Source organism: Rhinolophus sinicus, linkage group LG06 (assembly GCF_036562045.2).
Source record: "Rhinolophus sinicus isolate RSC01 linkage group LG06, ASM3656204v1, whole genome shotgun sequence".
In the NCBI taxonomy this organism is placed as follows: Eukaryota; Metazoa; Chordata; class Mammalia; order Chiroptera; family Rhinolophidae; genus Rhinolophus; species Rhinolophus sinicus.
In genome coordinates this window covers 125255919-125276758 of record NC_133756.1, presented here as the reverse complement: position 1 = coordinate 125276758, position 20840 = coordinate 125255919, and the positions used below count along the sequence as shown (strand labels likewise).

The 20840-nt window shown below is 33.0% G+C and overlaps 1 protein-coding gene and 1 non-coding gene across 2 annotated transcripts in view; both read right to left on the bottom strand.

The window, feature by feature from the left end:
• Positions 1-578: 578 nt before the first annotated feature.
• IPO7 (importin 7) overlaps positions 579-20840 on the bottom strand; it is a 47710-nt gene continuing 27448 nt past the window's right edge. Inside the window, exons 9-25 of the mRNA XM_019728877.2 lie at positions 19604-19738; positions 18867-18966; positions 17175-17251; positions 16899-17015; positions 14226-14315; positions 13651-13816; positions 13284-13444; positions 12088-12216; positions 10382-10448; positions 10173-10298; positions 9636-9733; positions 8171-8266; positions 7253-7473; positions 6943-7148; positions 5941-6147; positions 3552-3668; positions 579-2713 (exon numbers count right to left, since the gene is read on the bottom strand). Coding sequence (XP_019584436.1) covers positions 2616-2713; positions 3552-3668; positions 5941-6147; positions 6943-7148; positions 7253-7473; positions 8171-8266; positions 9636-9733; positions 10173-10298; positions 10382-10448; positions 12088-12216; positions 13284-13444; positions 13651-13816; positions 14226-14315; positions 16899-17015; positions 17175-17251; positions 18867-18966; positions 19604-19738 — 2211 coding nt within the window. The 3' untranslated portion in view covers positions 579-2615. The remainder of the gene's footprint in view (positions 2714-3551; positions 3669-5940; positions 6148-6942; positions 7149-7252; positions 7474-8170; positions 8267-9635; positions 9734-10172; positions 10299-10381; positions 10449-12087; positions 12217-13283; positions 13445-13650; positions 13817-14225; positions 14316-16898; positions 17016-17174; positions 17252-18866; positions 18967-19603; positions 19739-20840) is intronic.
• LOC141572556 (small nucleolar RNA SNORA23) lies at positions 13896-14077 on the bottom strand. Its single transcript, XR_012497881.1, has one exon. It is a non-coding gene; the product is annotated as a small nucleolar RNA SNORA23 (small nucleolar RNA).

Below are 20840 nucleotides of genomic sequence, written 5' to 3'. Positions count from 1 at the left end.
CCATTTTATAACCTGCAGAGAAACAGATGCACTTCTTTTATTGACTACTGATAAAGGAATAGGTTTTTAAAAGATGGATTGCTTAAGTTTACAAAAAAAGATTTTACGCTAGTGTCAGCCACTAAGATAAATACTGAAACCCAAACAAAATCAGAATTTGTGTAAATTAAAAATTAAGTTATAGGTTAGTGAAACTGTGGGAAAGGCTATACGTTAAATAAAATCTACATGCAACGAATTACATGTTTCTAAATATACTCAAAAGTTATCAAAAGTCCTATAACCTTATCTAGAAACAGACATATCAAGATTCATAATCTATAAGAAAATAATTTGATGTTAAATTTAATAAATACGGAAAATAACTGAGATATATTTGATGCATTAGAAACTACCATTTGAACACTATTTAATATTAAATATAAGTTTAATTTTAAGGTCTTTAATTTCAGTTAAAATCCATAAATGGAAATGTTTGGATTGTATGACAGAGGAAACAATAAAACTTGTTCTCAAAGACATACCAATACATTTTCTTGAAACAAAACCTCAGCAAATGAGAATTTTCATACCGTGCATGGGAATAACTAAAACCTTTATTAGATATGGTTTTCCAATAACAGTGAAAACTGGAATTATCAATTCAAAGAGCAGTGAAGTCTGAAATTTAAAAAAGTGGACTAAGTATTAGGGGATAAAAGGTAAAGGAAGACGAAAACGTTTAATACTATTCAGTATCTCCCCTCTGTACACAATGTTGCATATATACAACTACTCCATTTTAATTTTATTGATTTTATATAATAGTGAAATCCCCTTAAGCAACCTAGGGTATACAGATGGTGTCCAACTTGGGGGGAAAAAGTAGAAACACACTTAACAGTTTTCATCCACACATTTTAGACAGACAATTCTTTTTTTTCATCTTTTTTTGGCCAAGATTTTCATAGTAAATTCATAAATATAGGAAACTTTTCACTCCTTCAGTGTTAAAATAGAAAACCAAACAGTGCCAACAATAGTGGCTTAATTATTGGCATACAAGAAAAACACAACACCAATGGGTTTTCTTCATTATGCATTTTAAATATCAATATGTGCATGTTTCATTTTTACAGTTATAAATTTTCTAGTCTGTTATAGATAACAGCATTTAATAGTTTTTAATCCATTGAGATGTTGCTTTCAATTTGAAATATTGTGTGTATACATGTATATAAAAAAATAACCCAATGTATGACTCATCTGACAGATGTTTAAGATCAATAAAGGCTTATTTTTGAACATGCAGTTAGGAGAGAGGGAAGCAAGCCAACCTCTTTATGTTGTCTTGTTGCCGGCTTGTTTTTGCAGTGGTATCAGTAGTGGTTTTTGGAGGGAACCATGTGCCTTCAGCCTATCTATTTAAGATAAGATACCACAATCAACAAGAGGGGTAAGAGAGATGGGCAAAAGGGGGTGGGCAGGTGTTAAATGTCAAATTTTAAAAGTGTGAATTTTGCACACTTTCTCGGTACAGGATAAAAACAAGCCAATGAGGAAAAACTTTTATAATTAGGAAAACACTGCAATCGAATTAAGACGTAATAGCCGAATTAAGTTCTTTTAATAGATTGCATATATAGATGTTTAGCCATACTTTGATCAACTCCTTAAGAGTAGAACTTTATATCCAGTTTACATGCTTCAAATATCACCTTTCTTATTTGTTACAGTAGGGTCTTGTATCCAAATATCCACTTGTACACTGAGAGCTTTAAGAAAAAACAAGACACAGAGGGAGTTGCCATTTTTTAGCAGCAATGAAATACCACTAACCCCTTTTAACATACCGAATTCAAGTCACTATCAGAAGTGAGCGCACCACGAAGTCACCAGGTACAAAACTGCTAGTTCATTTTTAAATTAATAACTTGAAATTACCCCTGCCCCCCGCCCCATTACATCCCTTCTTTTTATAAACAGCAAACATTTTGCTATTTTATACATAGGCTAGCAGGCTTGTTTCAATATGAAAGTGCTAATTCATTTACAGATTTTTTTTTAATCAGTTTATGTAGTGCTACAATAAATGTCCAATAATCTACATAGGAACAATATTTGATGAATGAAATGATGAAGACTGAATAAGGTTATCAATTACCTTATCTTATTTACATATGAAGAATAGATACCCAATGGTGAGAAAGAGACAGAAATCGGACAAATACTCATAGGTGTAAAAATTACATCTACCTCTGAGCTTATACTGTAAATGAGACATTTTAAATAGTCCTGTAGCCCATGCCTATTTTTTCCTCAGAAAAAGAAAAGCTGCCTTCATGACATCCCCTCTTGTTTCATATTTCCACAGTGTCACTTGAACTTTCAGTCAGAATCTTACTTTCTTCAAAAAATAAAGAAAATACCCCCCCCTCAAGTTTCCTCCCTCCCCCCCAAAATCCCTCTGGTTTCTTTTTCAGTGCCAAGTTGCATGATCAGGTCCCACCTCCTGGGTTTTTGTCCATCTATTGATCAATTAGTTTAGAGTGGATAACACGAACCAGTTCTGGAACCGCTACTGGGAGGAACACAAGCTCTTCACTACACTCACACAGCAGGAAGGAAAGTGAAACTCAATTCATCCCTGGCGCCGGGCCTCCAAAATTGAAAGAGCTTGGCACAACTGGAGCACTGAATTTGTATCCTCCATGCTTCTCAATCATTTTGGATTCTAGAAAACAAGTGAGTGATAGTTTAATAGAGCATTTAGTCATCTTACTGCTTTGGAAAACAGAAGAAACTGACATTAACCATAGCTTTACTAGTATTAGGCATGAAGTTCCAAAGTTCTCCCTCTAAATGTACAGGAGCCGAGACAAGTATTATGTAGACAAGATAAACTCTCCTGCTGTAGTCTGTAGACTTCTTAGCTTTCACTTCCCATTGCTTTTTTTTCCCTTAAATCTTTAAATACCCCATTTTGAGTCAAATACTGAATCAGTAGGATCCAATCTTCAAAGGGACTAACAGCTAATGAATCTAATGCAAGCAAACCCAAACCCAATCATAAAAATACTTTAGAAAACAGGAGGACCCTTCATTGAATATAAAAGTAGTTTGACTAACATGTATTAAGATGTATAGAAAATTGTTAGGCTATACATTATCTAAATGTCCTTTTTAGAAATGCATACTGACTGGAATGTTTGAGGATGAAAAGACAAGATAATGTCAGGATTTTCTTTAATAAACTTATAAGAGCAGTTTTCATAACTTCAAACATTTTTTTTTTCACTTTTAATAGGATTTTCGACTATCAAGCTATCACGATGAGCTTGAGTGACCTTACGAAAATTCCTGCACACTGAGTCTTCAACTACACTTTAAACCAGTAAACTATAGCCAAACACAAAATTCATTACTTCATTTCATTCCTTCAGATTAGAGTGAATTCCTATCACCTGCAACAACGGTAGCTGTTATATAATTTTAAATCATTTAATATAAAATTTTAAAGCTGTACCAAATTATTAGTTGCATTAAAGAGGGGCTGTGGGCAATTAACATACCATGGGCTGCTCTTCTTTGATCGGCCAGAGTTGCTATATCCTGTAACTGTTTTCTTTGTTCTTCACTAAGACCATGAGTCAGAGCCTGATACCACACAGGATTACGATTTTGTATAGCTATCAAGAAAAGAAACAAGGGTGAAAAGGGCAATAAGACAGGCCTGGTAGTTCCTTTCCATTCTGTTCCCTATAGTCTATCTCCAGTACCAAAATTCTGACCTATTTTATATTCCCCCAATAATAAGTTATTATGAAACAAATGGTATAGGGGAGGAGGGGAAATTCTGGTTTTGCTTTATGCCTCAAAAAATATAATCATTCTCATAATTAGATTCATATCCTTAGCAAATAAGGATTCAGAGCGTAAACCATTCTTATATAATAAGTAACAAACTAAGGAAAGTTAAGAAATAAAATTAATATGACCCCCGTACAAGATTCAGAATTAAAGCAACTTGAAAATAATCAAGGCTACTTTGGTTAGATTTCTCAAATCCCCAAGTTACAAAACAAAAATCAGAAGCATTAAGTAGATGCAAGAAAGGGGTGAATGGTACAAAATAAATGCCTCATTTCTTTCTGTACTCCCGATTCAAAACCCTTCTTAAATACACCTACTGTCTTTCCATAGAAAGATAGCTCTGCAGTGCTTAAGTTTAAGTTAAAATTGAAATGCTCACACATTTTTAATGTTATATCCTAAGTAATGTTCAAACTCAACCTGTGAAAAAACGAGAACAAATTTTCCCAGCATCACAAGACCAGGTATTAAAAATCTCACAATGTTTCATGAAAACATGCACTAGGGAGCCGGCCCGGTGGCTCAGGTGATTGGAGCTCCATGCTCCTAACTCTGAAGGCTGCCGGTTCGATTCCCATATGGGCCAGTGGGCTCTCAACCACAAGGTTGTCAGTTCGATTTCCCGTAAGGGATGGTGGGCAGCAACTAATGATTGAACATGGCACCTTGAACATGGCACCTTGAGCTGAGCTGCCTCCGGATGGTTCAGTTGGTTGGAGCGTGGGCTCTCAACCACAAGGTTGCCAGTTCGATTTCCCGCAAGGGATGGTGGGCAGCGCCCCCTGCAACTAATGATTGAACACAGCACCTTGAGCTGAGCTGCGCCCTCCACAACTAAGATTGAAATAACAACGACTTGGAAAAATTACTGGAAAAATACACACTGTTCCTCAATAAAGTCCTGTTCCCCTTCCCCAATAAAATCTAAAAAAAGAAAAAGATGCACTCTTATATTAAAAAAAGAAAACATACACTAGATAAATTGATGTATAAAGATATCAAGTCTGACCATGTATTTCCCTATTTCAATTAAATAATTACACAAAGGTGTGTGTTGTGTGTGTGTGTGTGGTGAGTGAGAGACAGTGACAATGAGAGAAAATGTTCTCTATAAAGATTTTCCACAAAAGAATTTTTTTTAATGGAGTAATTTCAAGAATGAAAACTGATTTCCTCTTATACTAGGCGTGCCAGGTATTTTGTGGAGGAAGGCTGATTTTCAATCACATGATTTTATATTTCTATTTTATTGCATTTACTGTGCATGAGCCCTCTATTTTAATTCCTTAATCCTTTAGGGATTAATCCTTTGTGTTTAAATCTACAAAACACAAAGCCATAGACAAAAGCAAGACAGTAGTTCTTGGCACCTCAGTCAATTCTTGCTGCCTGCCATGCTCTGAAACCATTTCTTTGTGTTTCTGCCACGTTGCATCAAAATTGCTTTGCAATGGGCTTGGAAGACTAATCAGAGAACTTATTTTATATATCAAAGTTGATAATGCACAGGAATGATACAGTGTAATAATTAACTCTGAGGGAAATGGTGTTTTGTTGAAATCCAAGCAAATGAATGGTTAAAAAAAAAAAAAGCACAAACTTGCACCTAATATTCTGTAGTCACACACTGTGACACAGGAGAAAAAGAAAAGGGACGCCAAGGCCATTATTTATAAATGATCAAATTCTCAATAGGTAAGTGTAGATTTGGCTGGGAAGAAAAGATACAGAAACCCATAAACACACAAACAGAAGAGTGGATACTTCTGGGTAAAGCTGGGAGGCTAAAAATCAGAAGTGGGAAAGAGGAATTGTCATTATATAAACTTGTTGAACTACACTATTTTCCTATAATGTGCATGTTCCAAAATTATAATCTAAATAAAAATAAAATGATAGGATGAGGAAAATACTCTCAAACTATGGCAACAGTAGAAATAACTTTGGTTACTTTGCCTAACAATCCTAAATCACATTCTAGTTTGGATTTGACATACTCAAATTCCCTTTAAAGGACATAAAAACAGATTGCTTCAGGGAAATGGATTATATAGAGGTATTCGAATTACATATAACGAGTTGACTTACTCTGAAATATAGCTTTAAATATCTGATACTCATCAACAGGGTTGTCTTCATCATCAATGATTGTGGAATAGCCCTCCAGAGCAGTCTCCTCAGCATCATCTTCTTCCCAGTCTTCATCATCTCCATCTTCACCTGCTTGCTTAGCCAGAATCTCCAAATATTCTTGACCATCTTCATCAATGTCATCTTCATCACTCCCCAGTTCCTCTGGCAAGTCATAAAATAGGTGCTTTTGTTAATACTGAAATATTCTGTTACTCAACAAACTGACAGTGATAACTGTCAGTAAATTACAAATCACAACTGAATAAATTCAAGGAAGAGTTCCAGGACTTGGTGTTTAAGTATATATTCAGCAATAAATAGAAAAAAAAAATCTCATAGAAATCCAAGAAACCCAACCACGATTAATATTAGAGGTTTAAAAAAGGACTGCATAATATGAGATTTAGACTTGGGTGTGCTCTATGCCTTATGTTATATACCAAAACAAACACCAATAGTAAAGTAATATAGTTTATGTTATATCCACAGAACACATTTCGCAAGATTTTTTTTCAAGGCTAGCTTAATAAATGATAAAAGACAAAAATGGCAATAACTATCTTATTCTGAAACCTTTACAGTAATTTATCTTAACCAACATTCTATCAATTTATACTCTTGTAGTCTACAGATGAAATATATTAGGCAACATTCAATTAACTTAATTATATAGTGCTAGGATGCTTGTTTTAGCATTAATAAATGACAGATGTTTGCCACCACTGAAAACCATAAATGCCTAGAACTGCTTTATGTGTTGGAAATATAGCTGAAGTTCCTGCTTTCGTGGCCCTTACACTAGTGGGAAGGTAAGATAGTCTTTCTATAAATGAAAGAACAACATGAAAACATTTGGCTACAATCCCACATTTCTTGAGGAGAAGGACTAACAAAATAAAATATCCAGTGCTATTTTTAAATACATAGGTTTGGCTTCCTTCATCGCAAATCTCTTACCGGTTTCATCATCATCTTCAGCTTCATCATCTTCATCACTGTCATTCTCATGTTCTGCATGGCAGGCATATGCTCTTTTTAATCCATTAAATAAAAGGATAAAAGCTGGCAAAATCTGTCCAGAAACCTGATTTAAAACTTGTGGTATTTGTTCCATATCAATGAGAGCACATAAGCCCAGAACACACATCTTTCTGTCATGTAGCCTAAAAAATAAAATAAAATAAAGATTTTCTTCTTTCTTTTTTAATTTAATAAACAGAGTTCCTTACAAAGTTAAATAAACGAATGTCCAATATATGTCACTTACCCCAAGAAACAATCAACATCATTAAGCCACTGTGTAATAAAATGATTTGTAACTGGTTCAACGTTATTAGGGAAGCGAAGATTTTCTAAGGTGTTAAGAAGTAGGTGTGGATTATAATACAAAGCTGCAATGGCAACTTGCAGGCACATTGTTCGAAGTTCACTTGTCTTCACCTCTCTTGTCAGTCTCTCTAAAGCTGCTTCCACAAATAGGGGAATGCACTGGAAAGAAAGAGCAAAATATCCCAAAATTGAAAGGAACAGCAATCTAACTATCCTACCCATATTAAATTACTTGTTGCCTCAGCTAACCCTTTTTTCCCCATTAGATGATACAACAGTTTTTATTATTGGGCGTTTCATGGGGAAATCTAATTTTAGAGAAAAACAAGTCTTCACTGAGATATTAGAGCCTCACCCTAGCAGCAATCATGGATTCACAATATTCCTATTGACTAACCCTACTGTGGTAATCATTTCAAAGTATATGCATGTTATCACCTAATTCATCACACTGTCTATCTTCAACTTATACAATGTTACATTTCAAGTATATCTCAATAAAGCTGGGGAAAAATTGCTATTGAAACTGACCACAGAAATTAAATGACTAAATCTATCTTACTGCAAAATGATAATGTGGCAAGCAATACTCTCACAACGTACTGAAAAATCTTAAGTCAAAACTTACCTTGCATGATAACAAGTAGCCATAAAACTTGCCAGTCATATTTAACATATACATATTAAACATATGATCATTATTATATATTGGTTAAATTTTAAACCAATGCTATCTAGGTATCATAATAAACAATAACGTACAAAACATAAAACAAATGGCAAGGAAAAAGTGGGGAAAGATTCCTTCTCTGAATGAAGCCTCACACATGAATCATTACTAGTTAGCCACACTGACCTGGTCAATGCCACGCCCTTTGCACTGTAGAATGATGACTTCTAACAATTTTGCTGCATGACACTCTGCATCTTCTCCTGCAACTCCTGTAAGAACCTAATCAACACAATGTAAATTGCAGTGAGGCATCATGAAATCTTCCAATCTGAGAATTTCCATCCCCATCTAGTATCTCTGCAGTATTTAAGACATTCTAAATTAATATGAATAAATGAAATGTTCAGACATAGTCTAAAGCATCTGTAAGGATATAGAGTTGTTATCTGTCTATCTGTCATATTCCAGCAATCTGGGATCTTGGTCTACATAATTAAAGCACCCCCCTGTAGTGCCATTCTGGACTATAGCATGTTGACAACCACTACCTTCTCATACAAACATGCCAAAGTATCTTTACCTCAGCCATTACCTTTCTCAGGGACATCTAGCTCTTATGTAAAGAACTACAAAAAAATAAGCTGATATTGCTAGGAAAACCTTTTCGCTACACAAGTTTCAAAACATCAAAACTACTGACATCGAAGTGGGAGAGGTGGAGGAAGAGGCACCTTGTTGACAGCAATATGTCCATAGACAAATAAAAAACATGGACTTGAGGTACTCGTTAGCATTACAGAACTGACAGTGTTACGGATTAAGTGTTTTAGAATACAATAGTATAGAGAATATGTGTTCCCAGAATATTAACATAAACAATATTATTGGCAATAAATATTGGGTAACATAACTAGGTGATTATTGTGGTATCAATGAGGACAAGCACACCCAAAGACTTCATGAAGCAAAATCAGCTTTTAAACGCCTGGTGTTAAACAGCTTGCTGCCTCTAAACAAGTACTGTTAGAAACTCAAATGTTACCAATTATATTAACTTTTGTATCTATAGAAGGACGCCAATTCAAGTATTTTACTCACACCTCTAGTTTAAGAAAAGCATTTTTTTTTAAAAAAGTAGCATTTACCATAAATTTATCTTATGATTTTTCCAAGAAATGGCACAGTACTTTTGACTGTTTTAAAAGAACCCTCACATTTTACAATCTTGCTATTTACTATATAATTACCATATTGCCTCTATAAACCCGCAGCCTCCAAGGATTTTTCTTTATAAAACATCTCTAATAATTCCTGATCCTTTCAAAAATCCCTCAAGTTCTGGATTCTTTCCTTCTTTTGATCCAAAGCCTATTAAAGAACTAATAAGCTAAGGTAAGCTCCAGGCCCTCTAAAAATAAAAAAATGTAACACCCAATTAAATGTCGGAGGGCAGACAGAAGACAAATACTTATCAAACCCATTACTGTGATATCTGGGATTCAAAGTCTTTTTAGGTTAAAACGTTTAAAGGTCTTATTCTGTCAGACCCATATAATATGTTTGCCATAATGTGGTATCATGTAGCGTCACAGTTACATATTTTTTATAGAAGCAGCATCGTATGTCCTGTTAATTAAAAATGACCTACCTTTTTGCACATACTGTATATCATTTCAAGATACTTGGTATCAGACAGAAGTGTGTCTGTATCAATAGTCACATAATTATGAAGCAGAGGCATCATATCTGTATTAATAAAAAGCATCAGTTAAATATAAATGCTTTGTTTCTGAAAAATCTCCTTAGAAAAAGAACACAAATCTGAGATTGTTTTGTCCCTGACATTCACTTTTAATTAAGGTAATTCATTTATAATTAGATGTAGTAATGAATCATTATTAAAGTGAGTTCCTTTATATTTAGTAGCTAAAAAATTATACCAAGATTGATTGGGGGGTGGGGAGAGTGAGATACGTGTTAAAAAAACCCAAAAGACTAAATTAATAACTAAATCAAAATATGCAATGGAAATCAATGCTATGGGTTGTCCCTGAGCATTAACTACTGACAACTTATCCAAACAATGAAGCATTTAGAATATTCAAAAGTATTTGTTCAACTGACATACTAAAAATGAATCAAAATAGGGGGAAATCCTCAGTATTTCTATGCTGACTTGACTTACCTGTAAAGTAATCAAAGCCATCTTGTTGAAAAATCTCAAATACCAGAGGTAGAAGCTGCCACATCTGTGGAGACACTTGTTGACATGTCAAACTATGCGCTAAAGAGAAGATCTCCTCATAGAATTCTAAAAGAGAACATTGAGTCTTTAGGACAATGCTTGCTGATGTGAAATAGCAGTAAATTATTAGTACAATCAGAGGTATATACCTAAGACATGCTGCTGTAAAACAGTTCCAATGACTTGTAAGCAGATTCCCTCAAGCTGCTGGGTTATCTAAAAAAGACAAAAAAATCATATAGAATTGTAGTACACTGAATGAATTACTAAATAATGTATAATGTAATTCATTGCATTTAAATATAAAGTCAATATTGTTAAGAAATCATTTTAAGTCTTTGCTTTGAAAGGACCCGTCCTTTGATATTGTGAATCAACCTTGGATTCAAATTTAATGAAATACCATTACAATGAGACTAACACAAAACAACATGTGTAGTTTTCCTTAAAAGGAAAGAAAAAAATAACATCCTAGAAAAACACAAACAATTATGAAAATAAGGGAGCCACAACCATTCTACAGACAAACTTTAGATCTTTTTGTGTATATAGATTAATTCAGCCCAGTTATAATCGAAAAGTCACTGTCAATGCTTTACAGAAAAATTATTTGAAAGAAGGCATTATTCCCATCACTCCCAATAATTCTTAAGTCACCTCCATTTATATAATTATGTTAGATACAGTGAACCAGGCCAAGTCATATAAGATAGAAAATACAAGTTCCTTTTTAATTGTCAGGATGGTCTTTAATTGGATCCCAAATCTCTGAAATTCATTAAGATGTTTAAAAAGGGGGGAAAATAAGATAAAATTTACTAATCAGATATAAAAAGAGAACATCCATCTCAAATACATATTATGTTTAATACATTTTCAACTCTTCAAATATAGTAAACAACTGATTTGTTAACCATAAGGTAGCTTAGCTATAGGGTTATGCCTATCTCCAATTATAATCTAGAATACAAAAGTTTATTAAAATCTCATGTTGCAAAAGGCAATTTGTAGATCATTCCAAAATATAATTTATGTATATAAATTCAAAAGTATAATTTATGTATATAAATATCTGCATTGGAATTAGACACACCAAATTCAGGACAGTGATTACTTCTAAGAAAAGGAAGTAAGGAAATGAGATCAGGAAGTGGCTGGTACCCTAAGGGCTTCAATTACATCTCTCTGACATTGTTTTACTGGACATTGTTTTAAAGTCCAAAGTATATACTGTATAATGTTAAAATCTAAGAAATTTAGGTGTTGGTTAAAGGGTATTGGTTACAGTTTTCTCTGTATAGTTCTCATTAGTGTTTATTTTAAAAATTCCATTTTTAAAATTCACGATTACAAATTCTCTTACCTTTCTAAAGGATAACAATAATAAAAAAAAACCTGGGAAGATGATGGTGATGGTTGCACAACAATGTGACATGTACTTAACACCAATGAATTATACGCTTAAAAAATAGTTAAGGTGGTAAATTTTATGTCATGTGTCTTTTACCCTAATTAAAAAAAAATTTTATTGAAAAGGGAAACTAAGTAGAATGTTTTGCTAGAAATCATATGGATCTGAGTAAGGTAACCTAAGAGGAAGCCAAACTCCTAAGCCTTGAGGTAAACACATGGTAATACAAATAACTTGTTCTTCTTCCTATTAATAGTAAAGAACCTAAAGTAAGGTACCAATCTTATCCTTACAAAAGGGACTAGTTCAAAGATGGCAGAATCAAGGTGCGTGAGAAGATGACCAAAGAATTATATGTCAGAACCCTCCAAAAAGCATAGAACAGTTGATGAAGAATGGTTTGAAATAACCTAAAACCTTTACAACACTGGATCATTTTCTTACCTCTTTATGATCTTCAACTACACTAAGAAGCGTGTCAATGGTATTCAGGATTCCCATAGCAGTGACTGCTTTGTCATCACTTCCTTCTTCATCTGGCCCAGTCTGGATTACTTGATTAAATGTCATTGCCTAGATTCAAGAGGATATAATTTAGGTTTGTCATTAAATTAGTATAAATACATTATGGTCTAAAACTTTTGATTTTTAAAATGTTCTTACTGGGACAGGACAACCAATCAATGTTTCCAATAGATTAAGAAACATTAAAGAGCTTGGGCTCTATAAACAAATGGTACTGCTCTGCTACTTACTAGGGGACCTTAACATCATTTGGGAACTTCAGAGATATTACAAAGATTAAATGAGGCAAGGCATAGAGACTGTTTAGTATTATGAATATTTTTATTAATATTACTGGCTAACATTTGACAATGGCCAAATACAAGTATATTAATCATCAAGGTTTTATTTGTTGTAATATTTAATATTCAATCACTTTGAAATAAACTTCTGAGGAGTCATAACTAATAATCAAACTATTATAAATGCAATATACATACTTAATAAATGCTACATTTATTCAAATGTCCTTATCCATTTTAACATCAGGTGTTAAGAACACACTTTTTCACAAAACTCTGTGCCTTTGTTTAAATCCACAGCAAATATCAAGAGTTAGATTCTTGAAATCTCAATACTCAGCAGGAATATAAACTGGATCAAATAAATCATTGTAGGGGGAAAAGGAATGGATACTTATTGGGCACATGTTCATACTTTCCATTACCCATAAATAGTTTACTGAATTCTCAGATGTTTGGGGCTGTGTATAGTAAACAAAGGCCATTTATAAAATATTTATATAAATTTCATTAAAAAATTAATAACTATTATGTCTACTTTATCTTTAAATCATATGAACAAGGCAATCATAATGCAACGTAAGGTAGCAGTTAAAAATGTGCATTGTAAAGGCTACAGCTCAGGTGTGAATCCCAGTCCCGCCCATTCTAGCTATGGGCAAGCTACTCAACCTTTTTATACCTCCCATTTTCTCCCAATATAGGAATATTCCTCACAAAGGATTGTGTTAGAATGAGCTAAATATGTATCAAGGGTTTACAACAGTTATCTGACATACAGTAAGCTGTGAAAATAACTTCTATAAGCAACGCATAATGGTTCAAACAACATACCAAATGTTGTGTCATTTCTACAGCAATTGGAGTAACTTCTTCACTATACTCGCATATCATTTTCTGAATTACATTGGTAAGATCATCATTTTCTGTTTCTCTGATAATATGAAGAAGAGCCTGCATTACAGGTCTGATGAATGGTGTGATGTACTCTTTAGCTGTAAGAAGAAAAGAGAAAAAAATTGTGGCTAAAATAGCTAAACTCCTTAAAACCTGATACAACGTACACCAAAGAATAAAAAAGAGATACTTTCACACAAAAAGGAAGATAATGTGTCAAGTTTGTAGGACTATACGAATATGTAGCCCTGTACGAGTATGCATAAGCATGTTGTACTTTTTTTGAGATGATAAACCCCATTACCTTTTTCTTGATTGCTGATCAACACTTGAAGTGCAATAGCAGCTTCTACCTTCACAGGCATTTCCCTATCATCAATCAGACATCTCCGTGTCAGCTCTAAGGCTGTCTGCAGATTCTGGTCACTTTTGAACTTTACTTCACAAAAATAGTGAAGAACCCAGCAAGCCTTTTTTAAAAAAAATGCAGTGTTACTATATACATACATTAAATTTGCCCAAGATATGGTTATCTCTATTCCCAAAGTTCTGTGTGTGAGAATTTGGAGGCTGGCCAGTGGGAAATTATGTCCATTAAGACAACACTAGACCAGTACTATGATCCCAACTTACTCTTTGGCTGCATGTTTGTGTGGATAGCAAGATCTGAATGCAAAACACAGACAGATACTGCTATCAGACACAGATGAAAACTATGCACACATTATAGCAGCCATTTACAAATTTACATGAACTAGAAGTGTAAAATGAAACATGGCTTATAAAGTGAATGTTAAAACATTTCCATTTAAAAGTTTACATAAGCAGTCATTTGTTACAAGACAGAAATATATAAATTAATACAGCTTTAAAACATACCCTGGCTCTCATGTAGCCTAGTTCACTGCTGAAGAGAGGGAATACATGATTCTGCAACATGTATTCCATCTGATCTTTGTAGATCTTTTTCTGTAAATATAAACAAAAATTACTATTGAAAGAGTTCCAAATATAACCATCTCAAATGCCAAATAAATACACCAGAGTTAAAAATGACTACTAATGTTAAAACATACATTTATTCTGATTCTTTGAACCCCAGAATCGACATCCAATTTTCTTATTTTCGATCTCTACCAGCAAAAAACAGTGAATGCATCCTTCAACTTTTTTATATCATTTGTTTAGAAAGCAATTATGCCAAATCTTAGCTATGTTTAAATAATAGAATATAGTTAATCTTATTCCATACCTTATAAAACTTTTTTCTTATAAAACTATTATAATAAAAAAAACCTCTAGAAAGTTTCTAAATGAACATAACAGATTGAGAAACATTCTGCTTTCAAAGGTAATAATCTGGGTATCTAAAAAGATACTTGTATTTTCCTAAATGGTAACATGCTTTTAAGAATAGTTCCTTGAATTGCATATTAAATCAACATTAAAAACTGATAAACACTTACAAAACTGAAGGTTAATGAGACCTGAGAACTAATGCAATATGGAATGGTGGAATGGATTATGGACCAGAAAGAAGGACATTAGTGGAAATTCTTGTGAAATGTGAAAGGAGTCTATACATTAGTTAATAGTATCATATCAATATTAATTTCCTGGTTTTGAGAATTATGGCATGACTAGCTATCTAAGGTGCTAACATTAGGGGAAGCTGGGTGAAGAGTAATGAGAACTATTTTTGCAATTTTTCTTTAAGTTTAAAATTATTTAAAAATAAAAAGTTAAAACAAAAAATCTGCATGTACCAAGAGAATTCACTCGATTCCCAGCCTTCTATACAACTAATAATAATTACTGTCTTTAATTTATACTTTATGGACTAAGAGAAGGATGGGCAGAAAGGTACAGAAAAGCTGAAAGATGCACAAAATATACCCACAAATTAATGGTGACAAATTCACTACAGCTGCATATAGAACAAGGTTATTGGAAGTGGATATATTGTGACTAAATATTTACTCATAATTTGAATAGTTGCCATTTATTAACTTTAAAGTGAAAACAAATTTCAGATCTTATTTATGAAGCCAGACACAATGTGTACAATTAAGTTGAAGAGTCTAAAGATAAACCTAATCCAGTAATTCATTCTTTACTAGAAATATATCACAAAAGCATGATGTTCCTAGGAGGTATTCATGTGTGTAAGTTTCCTTAAAGATCAAATGCTTGAGAACAAAATCACTATTTTACAATTATCTTGCAACACGAAAACTCACACAAAAAAAGTACCTTCAGCACACTGAACAAAAAATATCAACTGGACATCATTTCAAAATCATATCAAAACTTATACTTTCAAAGGCCATCATCAAGAAAGTTGAAAAAATAACCCACACAATGGCAGAAAATACTTGTAAATCATATATATGTAAAAGGTCTAATATTTAGAATATATAAAGAACTCTGATAATTCCACAATAAAGACAATATTCAAATTAAAAATAGACAAAGGATTTGATTACACACTTCTCCAAAGAAGATATACAATGGTCAACAAGCACATAAAAAGATTCTCAACATCATTAGTCATCAGGGAAATGTAAATTAAAAGCACAGTGAGAAACCATGTGACACCAACTAGGATGGCCATAACAAAAAAGACAGATAATAATTGTTGGTAAGGAGACAAAAACTGGAACCTTCATACACTACTGGTAAAATACAAAATGGTACAGGAAACCACTTTGGGAAATAGTCTTGCAGTTTCTTAAAATATGACCAGCAATCTGACTCCTACGTATTACCCAAGAGAAATAAAAACATTATGCCCACACAAAAAATACATACACAAATGTTCATAGCTCCATTGTTCGTAATAGTCAAAAACTGGAAATAACGCAAATGTCTATCACCTGATGAATGGATAAACAAAATCTGATATATCAATACAATGGAATATTACTTGGCAATTAAAAGGAATTCAGTTCTGACACATGCCACAACATGGGTGAACTTTGAAAATATTATGCTAAGTAAAAAAAGCCACTCAAAGGACCACAAGTTATATCACTCCATTTATATGAAAAGTCCAGAATAGGCAAATCTATAGAGACAAAATAAATAGAGTAGGCATAGCCTGGGCTACGGATGTCTCAGAGAAAAGGGGGTGGGATGTCTCAGAGAAAATGAAGTAACTACTAACAGGGTTTCATTTTTAAAAAACATCATAAACAGTGTTGATGTAGCATCTTCTTTATATCCGTTGCCATAAGGGTTCTTCTTCCGCTAGTCTTCAGATGATTCTTAAGGTTGATTGTTCTATCATTTATTTGTAATTTTTGTGTGATTCTGGGATGCAGTAGACATAGCATTTACCTAATCTGTTATCTTGGATTGCACCCTCTAATAGGGTTTTTTATAGAGTTATGAAAATGTTTTCAAATTAGAGGTGATGATTACACAACTCAGAATACCGGAAACCCCACTGAATTGTACACTTTAAGAGTCAACTGTATGGTATGTGAATTGTATCTCAATAAAGCTGTTATTAAACTACTTGAGTGCACACACACACACACACACAAATACCTTCAGAAGTATTTCAGCTAAAGAACCAATCATATGCAGGGCTCCATCTTTCTTTCGAGGATCAGCATTTGGTTCCGTAAGAATCTGGTAGCAAAATCCCATAGTTTTTTGCAGTACCTAGATTAAAAGAGAAAAGTAATACTTTATTGGATAAACCAACAATCCTTAAAAAAAATTAATGCCAAAATGACTTAAACGGCCAACATTAAAAACAGTGTATATTGGGATGAATTTTAAATATTAAAGCACAAGTATTCTACACAATACTTAACCTACCTCTTTCCTCTTACTACAGGCTGTAAACAAAAGTGTCTGGGCAGCAGTAGTAGGAGAAATGAAATCTTCAAACACATCTAGAGAATAAATTTAAAATTAATACAGAAAATAGTAATTTCTTCAACAAACATTTCTACATAATTGATAAATGATGCTCTGTAAAAAACAAAAAAGGATCTTAAAATTTTGCTCACTCTTCACGTGAGGTGAATATGAAAATGAATCCAGGTCCCCATATAATTTTACAAAAGCCCAAATCCAAGTATTTTCTGTACAAATTAAATGTTAATTCATCAATTTTTTCTAACAATTATTTTCTTTCATACAAATTTTCACAATAGGGTCATGGAAGTACAAACTACTAAAAGTACGTAAGATTTTGGTAGGAAGGACTAATATTCAATATTAGCCAAATTACAATTCTTTAGTTCCATAAGAGACTGTGGGTTTCTAGCTTCCAGTATGCATCTTCTCAATTCCCACATATATGATGATTGATATGGGATCCAAAAGTATAGTTTAGACGCTCAGTGTTAAGATACAATCTTGAATTTCTAACAGTTTTGGCATGTGCCAGACGCACATCTAATAACTTAATAACACTATTGTACTGTATCTCCTAAAAATGAAGATTATCACTATCTAATGCCGTAATTAATGAATAGTCCCCCTAAAGTCTAAACAATGGATAAATTACCGTATTTTGCTGTGTATAATGCCCCCGTTTTTGTTCAAATATGTGAGTGAAAAATAAGGACGTGCATTATATAATACATGGACAGTACTAATTCCGTATCTATATAAATGTTTTTAATTCTTTTATTTAAGCTATGAGTTAAAAGTGTAACTCCAGAAATCAATACCAATATCCGTACATAAAATAATACCCTGGAATAAGATAATCGGTTTTGTTGAGCTTACCACGAACTTGCAACAAAAGTAATTTCGGCCAACAAGTCAACGAAATGAAATGAAGAAACAACATATTGTTGTCCAAAGAGCAAGTGACTCTGACTTGACAAGATAGGTGATGCCGACTTTATTACCATAGGGTGAAAGGCATGACATTTCTCTTTGTACACTTTAGGAGGAGCTAGCAATCTAGCTGATATTTTTACAAAAATTACTGGAAAATCCCTTGGAAAATTAAAACGTAAGACTATTTTTCTCTGAAAATTTTGGGCCAAAAACGTGGGCATGCACTATACATGGGAACGCATTATACGCTGCAAAATACAATACATTGAAACAAAGATTTTTCAGTACCAAAGACAGGAGACCTTAAACACTTCCTATACACAACCTTAACTGACATATTTTATTTCTAAAAAAAGTGAAAATTCTAAGCGAAATAAGTCAGACAGAAAAAGCAGAGAACCATGTGATTTCACTGATATGTGATATATAAACCAAAAACAACAAAAGAACAAGACAAACAACTGAGAAACAAAAACTCATAGACAGACAATAGTTTAGTGGTTACCAGAGGGTAAGGGGGGTGGGGGGTGGGAGATGAGGGTAAGGGGGATCAAATATATGGTGATGGAAGAACTGACTCTGGGTGGTGAACACACAATGGGATTTATAGATGATGTGATACAAAATTGTACACCTGAAATCTATGTAATTTTAGTAACAATTGTCACCCCAATAAATTAAAAAAAAAAAAAAAAAAAAGTGAAAATTCCTTACCAAACTTCATGCGTATATATTCATAAGGGTCTTCTTGCCAAAGTTCTTCATCAGCATCTGTATAGCACATCAATGGAAAAATAACATCTTGGATAATACCCTGCAATTCAGAAGTTGAGAAAGTAATAACCTTAAGTCAGTCTTCAAAGTTAAACCTTCAAATTTCTGTTAAGCGGTAAAATAAAAATAATCCTATAACATGTATTTTTTAAAGCTTTTTTGCATTCGTAGATCAACTATCAATGTACACATATTCTTTCCTCTGTGCAACAAGTAATTATGAAATAAAATGTGCACATAAGTAGCAATTAAGTATTCTGAGAAAATACAACATGAAATTTTAGTCTATCAAGTCCTACAGTTCTAAATAAAGCAAATTACTCATAGAAATAATACACAAGCCAATTATCCTCAAAACTGATCTGGTAAAATAGTCCTTTGCTTACTCCAAATTACAGAATGAAACTGTTAACTAAGCATAATCTAATAGTAAGAACTAAAAGGCAAATTTTAAGATAACAGTTTTAAATGCAAAGATAATCTGAATAATCACAAAATACCTTTCATAAGTTTATGTCAAAGTATTATATCTTGTTTTTCTGCTCTACTCTCAAAACAATTACCAGAATTACACTAAGCAACACAAGTCAACAAAAAATGCATTTTTCCACATTTATCGTAATTAATGTTGTTTCCATTATATTTTCTAGAAAACATTTCAGATAGAAAATTATTACTTGTATATGAGGCTTCAGGTTCTTCCAGGTGAGGGCATGAGAAACTCCTTGATTAATATAATTTAATGTCTGTTGTAAAACTCGAGGAGCCATGTATTGCTTCTCCTTGTACTGATATAACACCTTCAATAAAACCTTTGGGAAAAATTTTTGATGAAAAACCAAAATTTAAGTAGAAAATTAACCACTTACAAGCCAGCAAAAACACCTGACACTTATCTTTATATCCAGGTCATCATCATAAAATAATAACAACTTCTAAAAAGTAATTTTTAAAATTATATATTGGTTCAGAACCATCTTTATTCCCAAGGCATTTAAATAACAAATTGAAGTAACACTATCAAAGGACTATTTTCTGATTAAATATAAAAAGGGAAAGCCATACTTAAGTACTGAACATACCACAACAGTCGGAGACAGCCCTGTATCGCTAAAATTGCCTTCAAAGAAAACCTTACCCAAACCATTCACCTACCTATTTAATGTTTGGCCAGTTTTCATTCTATTTCATATTTAATAACAGTGATTGTCAAAATCTGGTCCACTGACCTCTCAAAGTGTCAGTGAGGTTAAAACTTTTCATAACAAAGCTAAGATGTTATTTGCCCTTTTTATTGTGTTGACATTTGCATCGATGGTACAAAAGCAATGGTAGTAAAACTTCTTGTGCCTATGAATCAAGGGAGTGGCCCTAAAGTTACTAGCAGTCCTCATATTTTTTACAACTACATAATCACAGAACAAGCTTTCCTTAAGAATGTCCTTAATGCCACGAAAAAAGCTTAAAAAAAAAAAAGAATGTCCTTAATGAACCAGAATTATTATTATTATTATTATTATTATTATTAAAAGGGAAGTATATACATAGCACTTCTGCTACATACTGAGGGACAATCATTAGAATACTAAAACAATAGCTTCTTCCATCGAACACTATTATATACTTGAAAGAAAAACTGATACACAAATTATGGTTATTTAGACTAGTGTGTATGGCAGATTTTTTTTCTTCTCAAAAATGAACAAAATTAGCCTGTCACTTGAAGGAAAATAATCGACAATATGTTACTGTTGTTAAAATCTAAGCTTTCAAGGAAAAATTAGACTTCTTGAAATTTTAAACCCACTGTTAGATTTAACTGATAGCTTTCCAGTATTTAAAGATATTTCTGATGAGACTGGTGGTGGTATTAATGAATGTGATTTTTTAATTGCAAAATGAAATGGTGAAAAT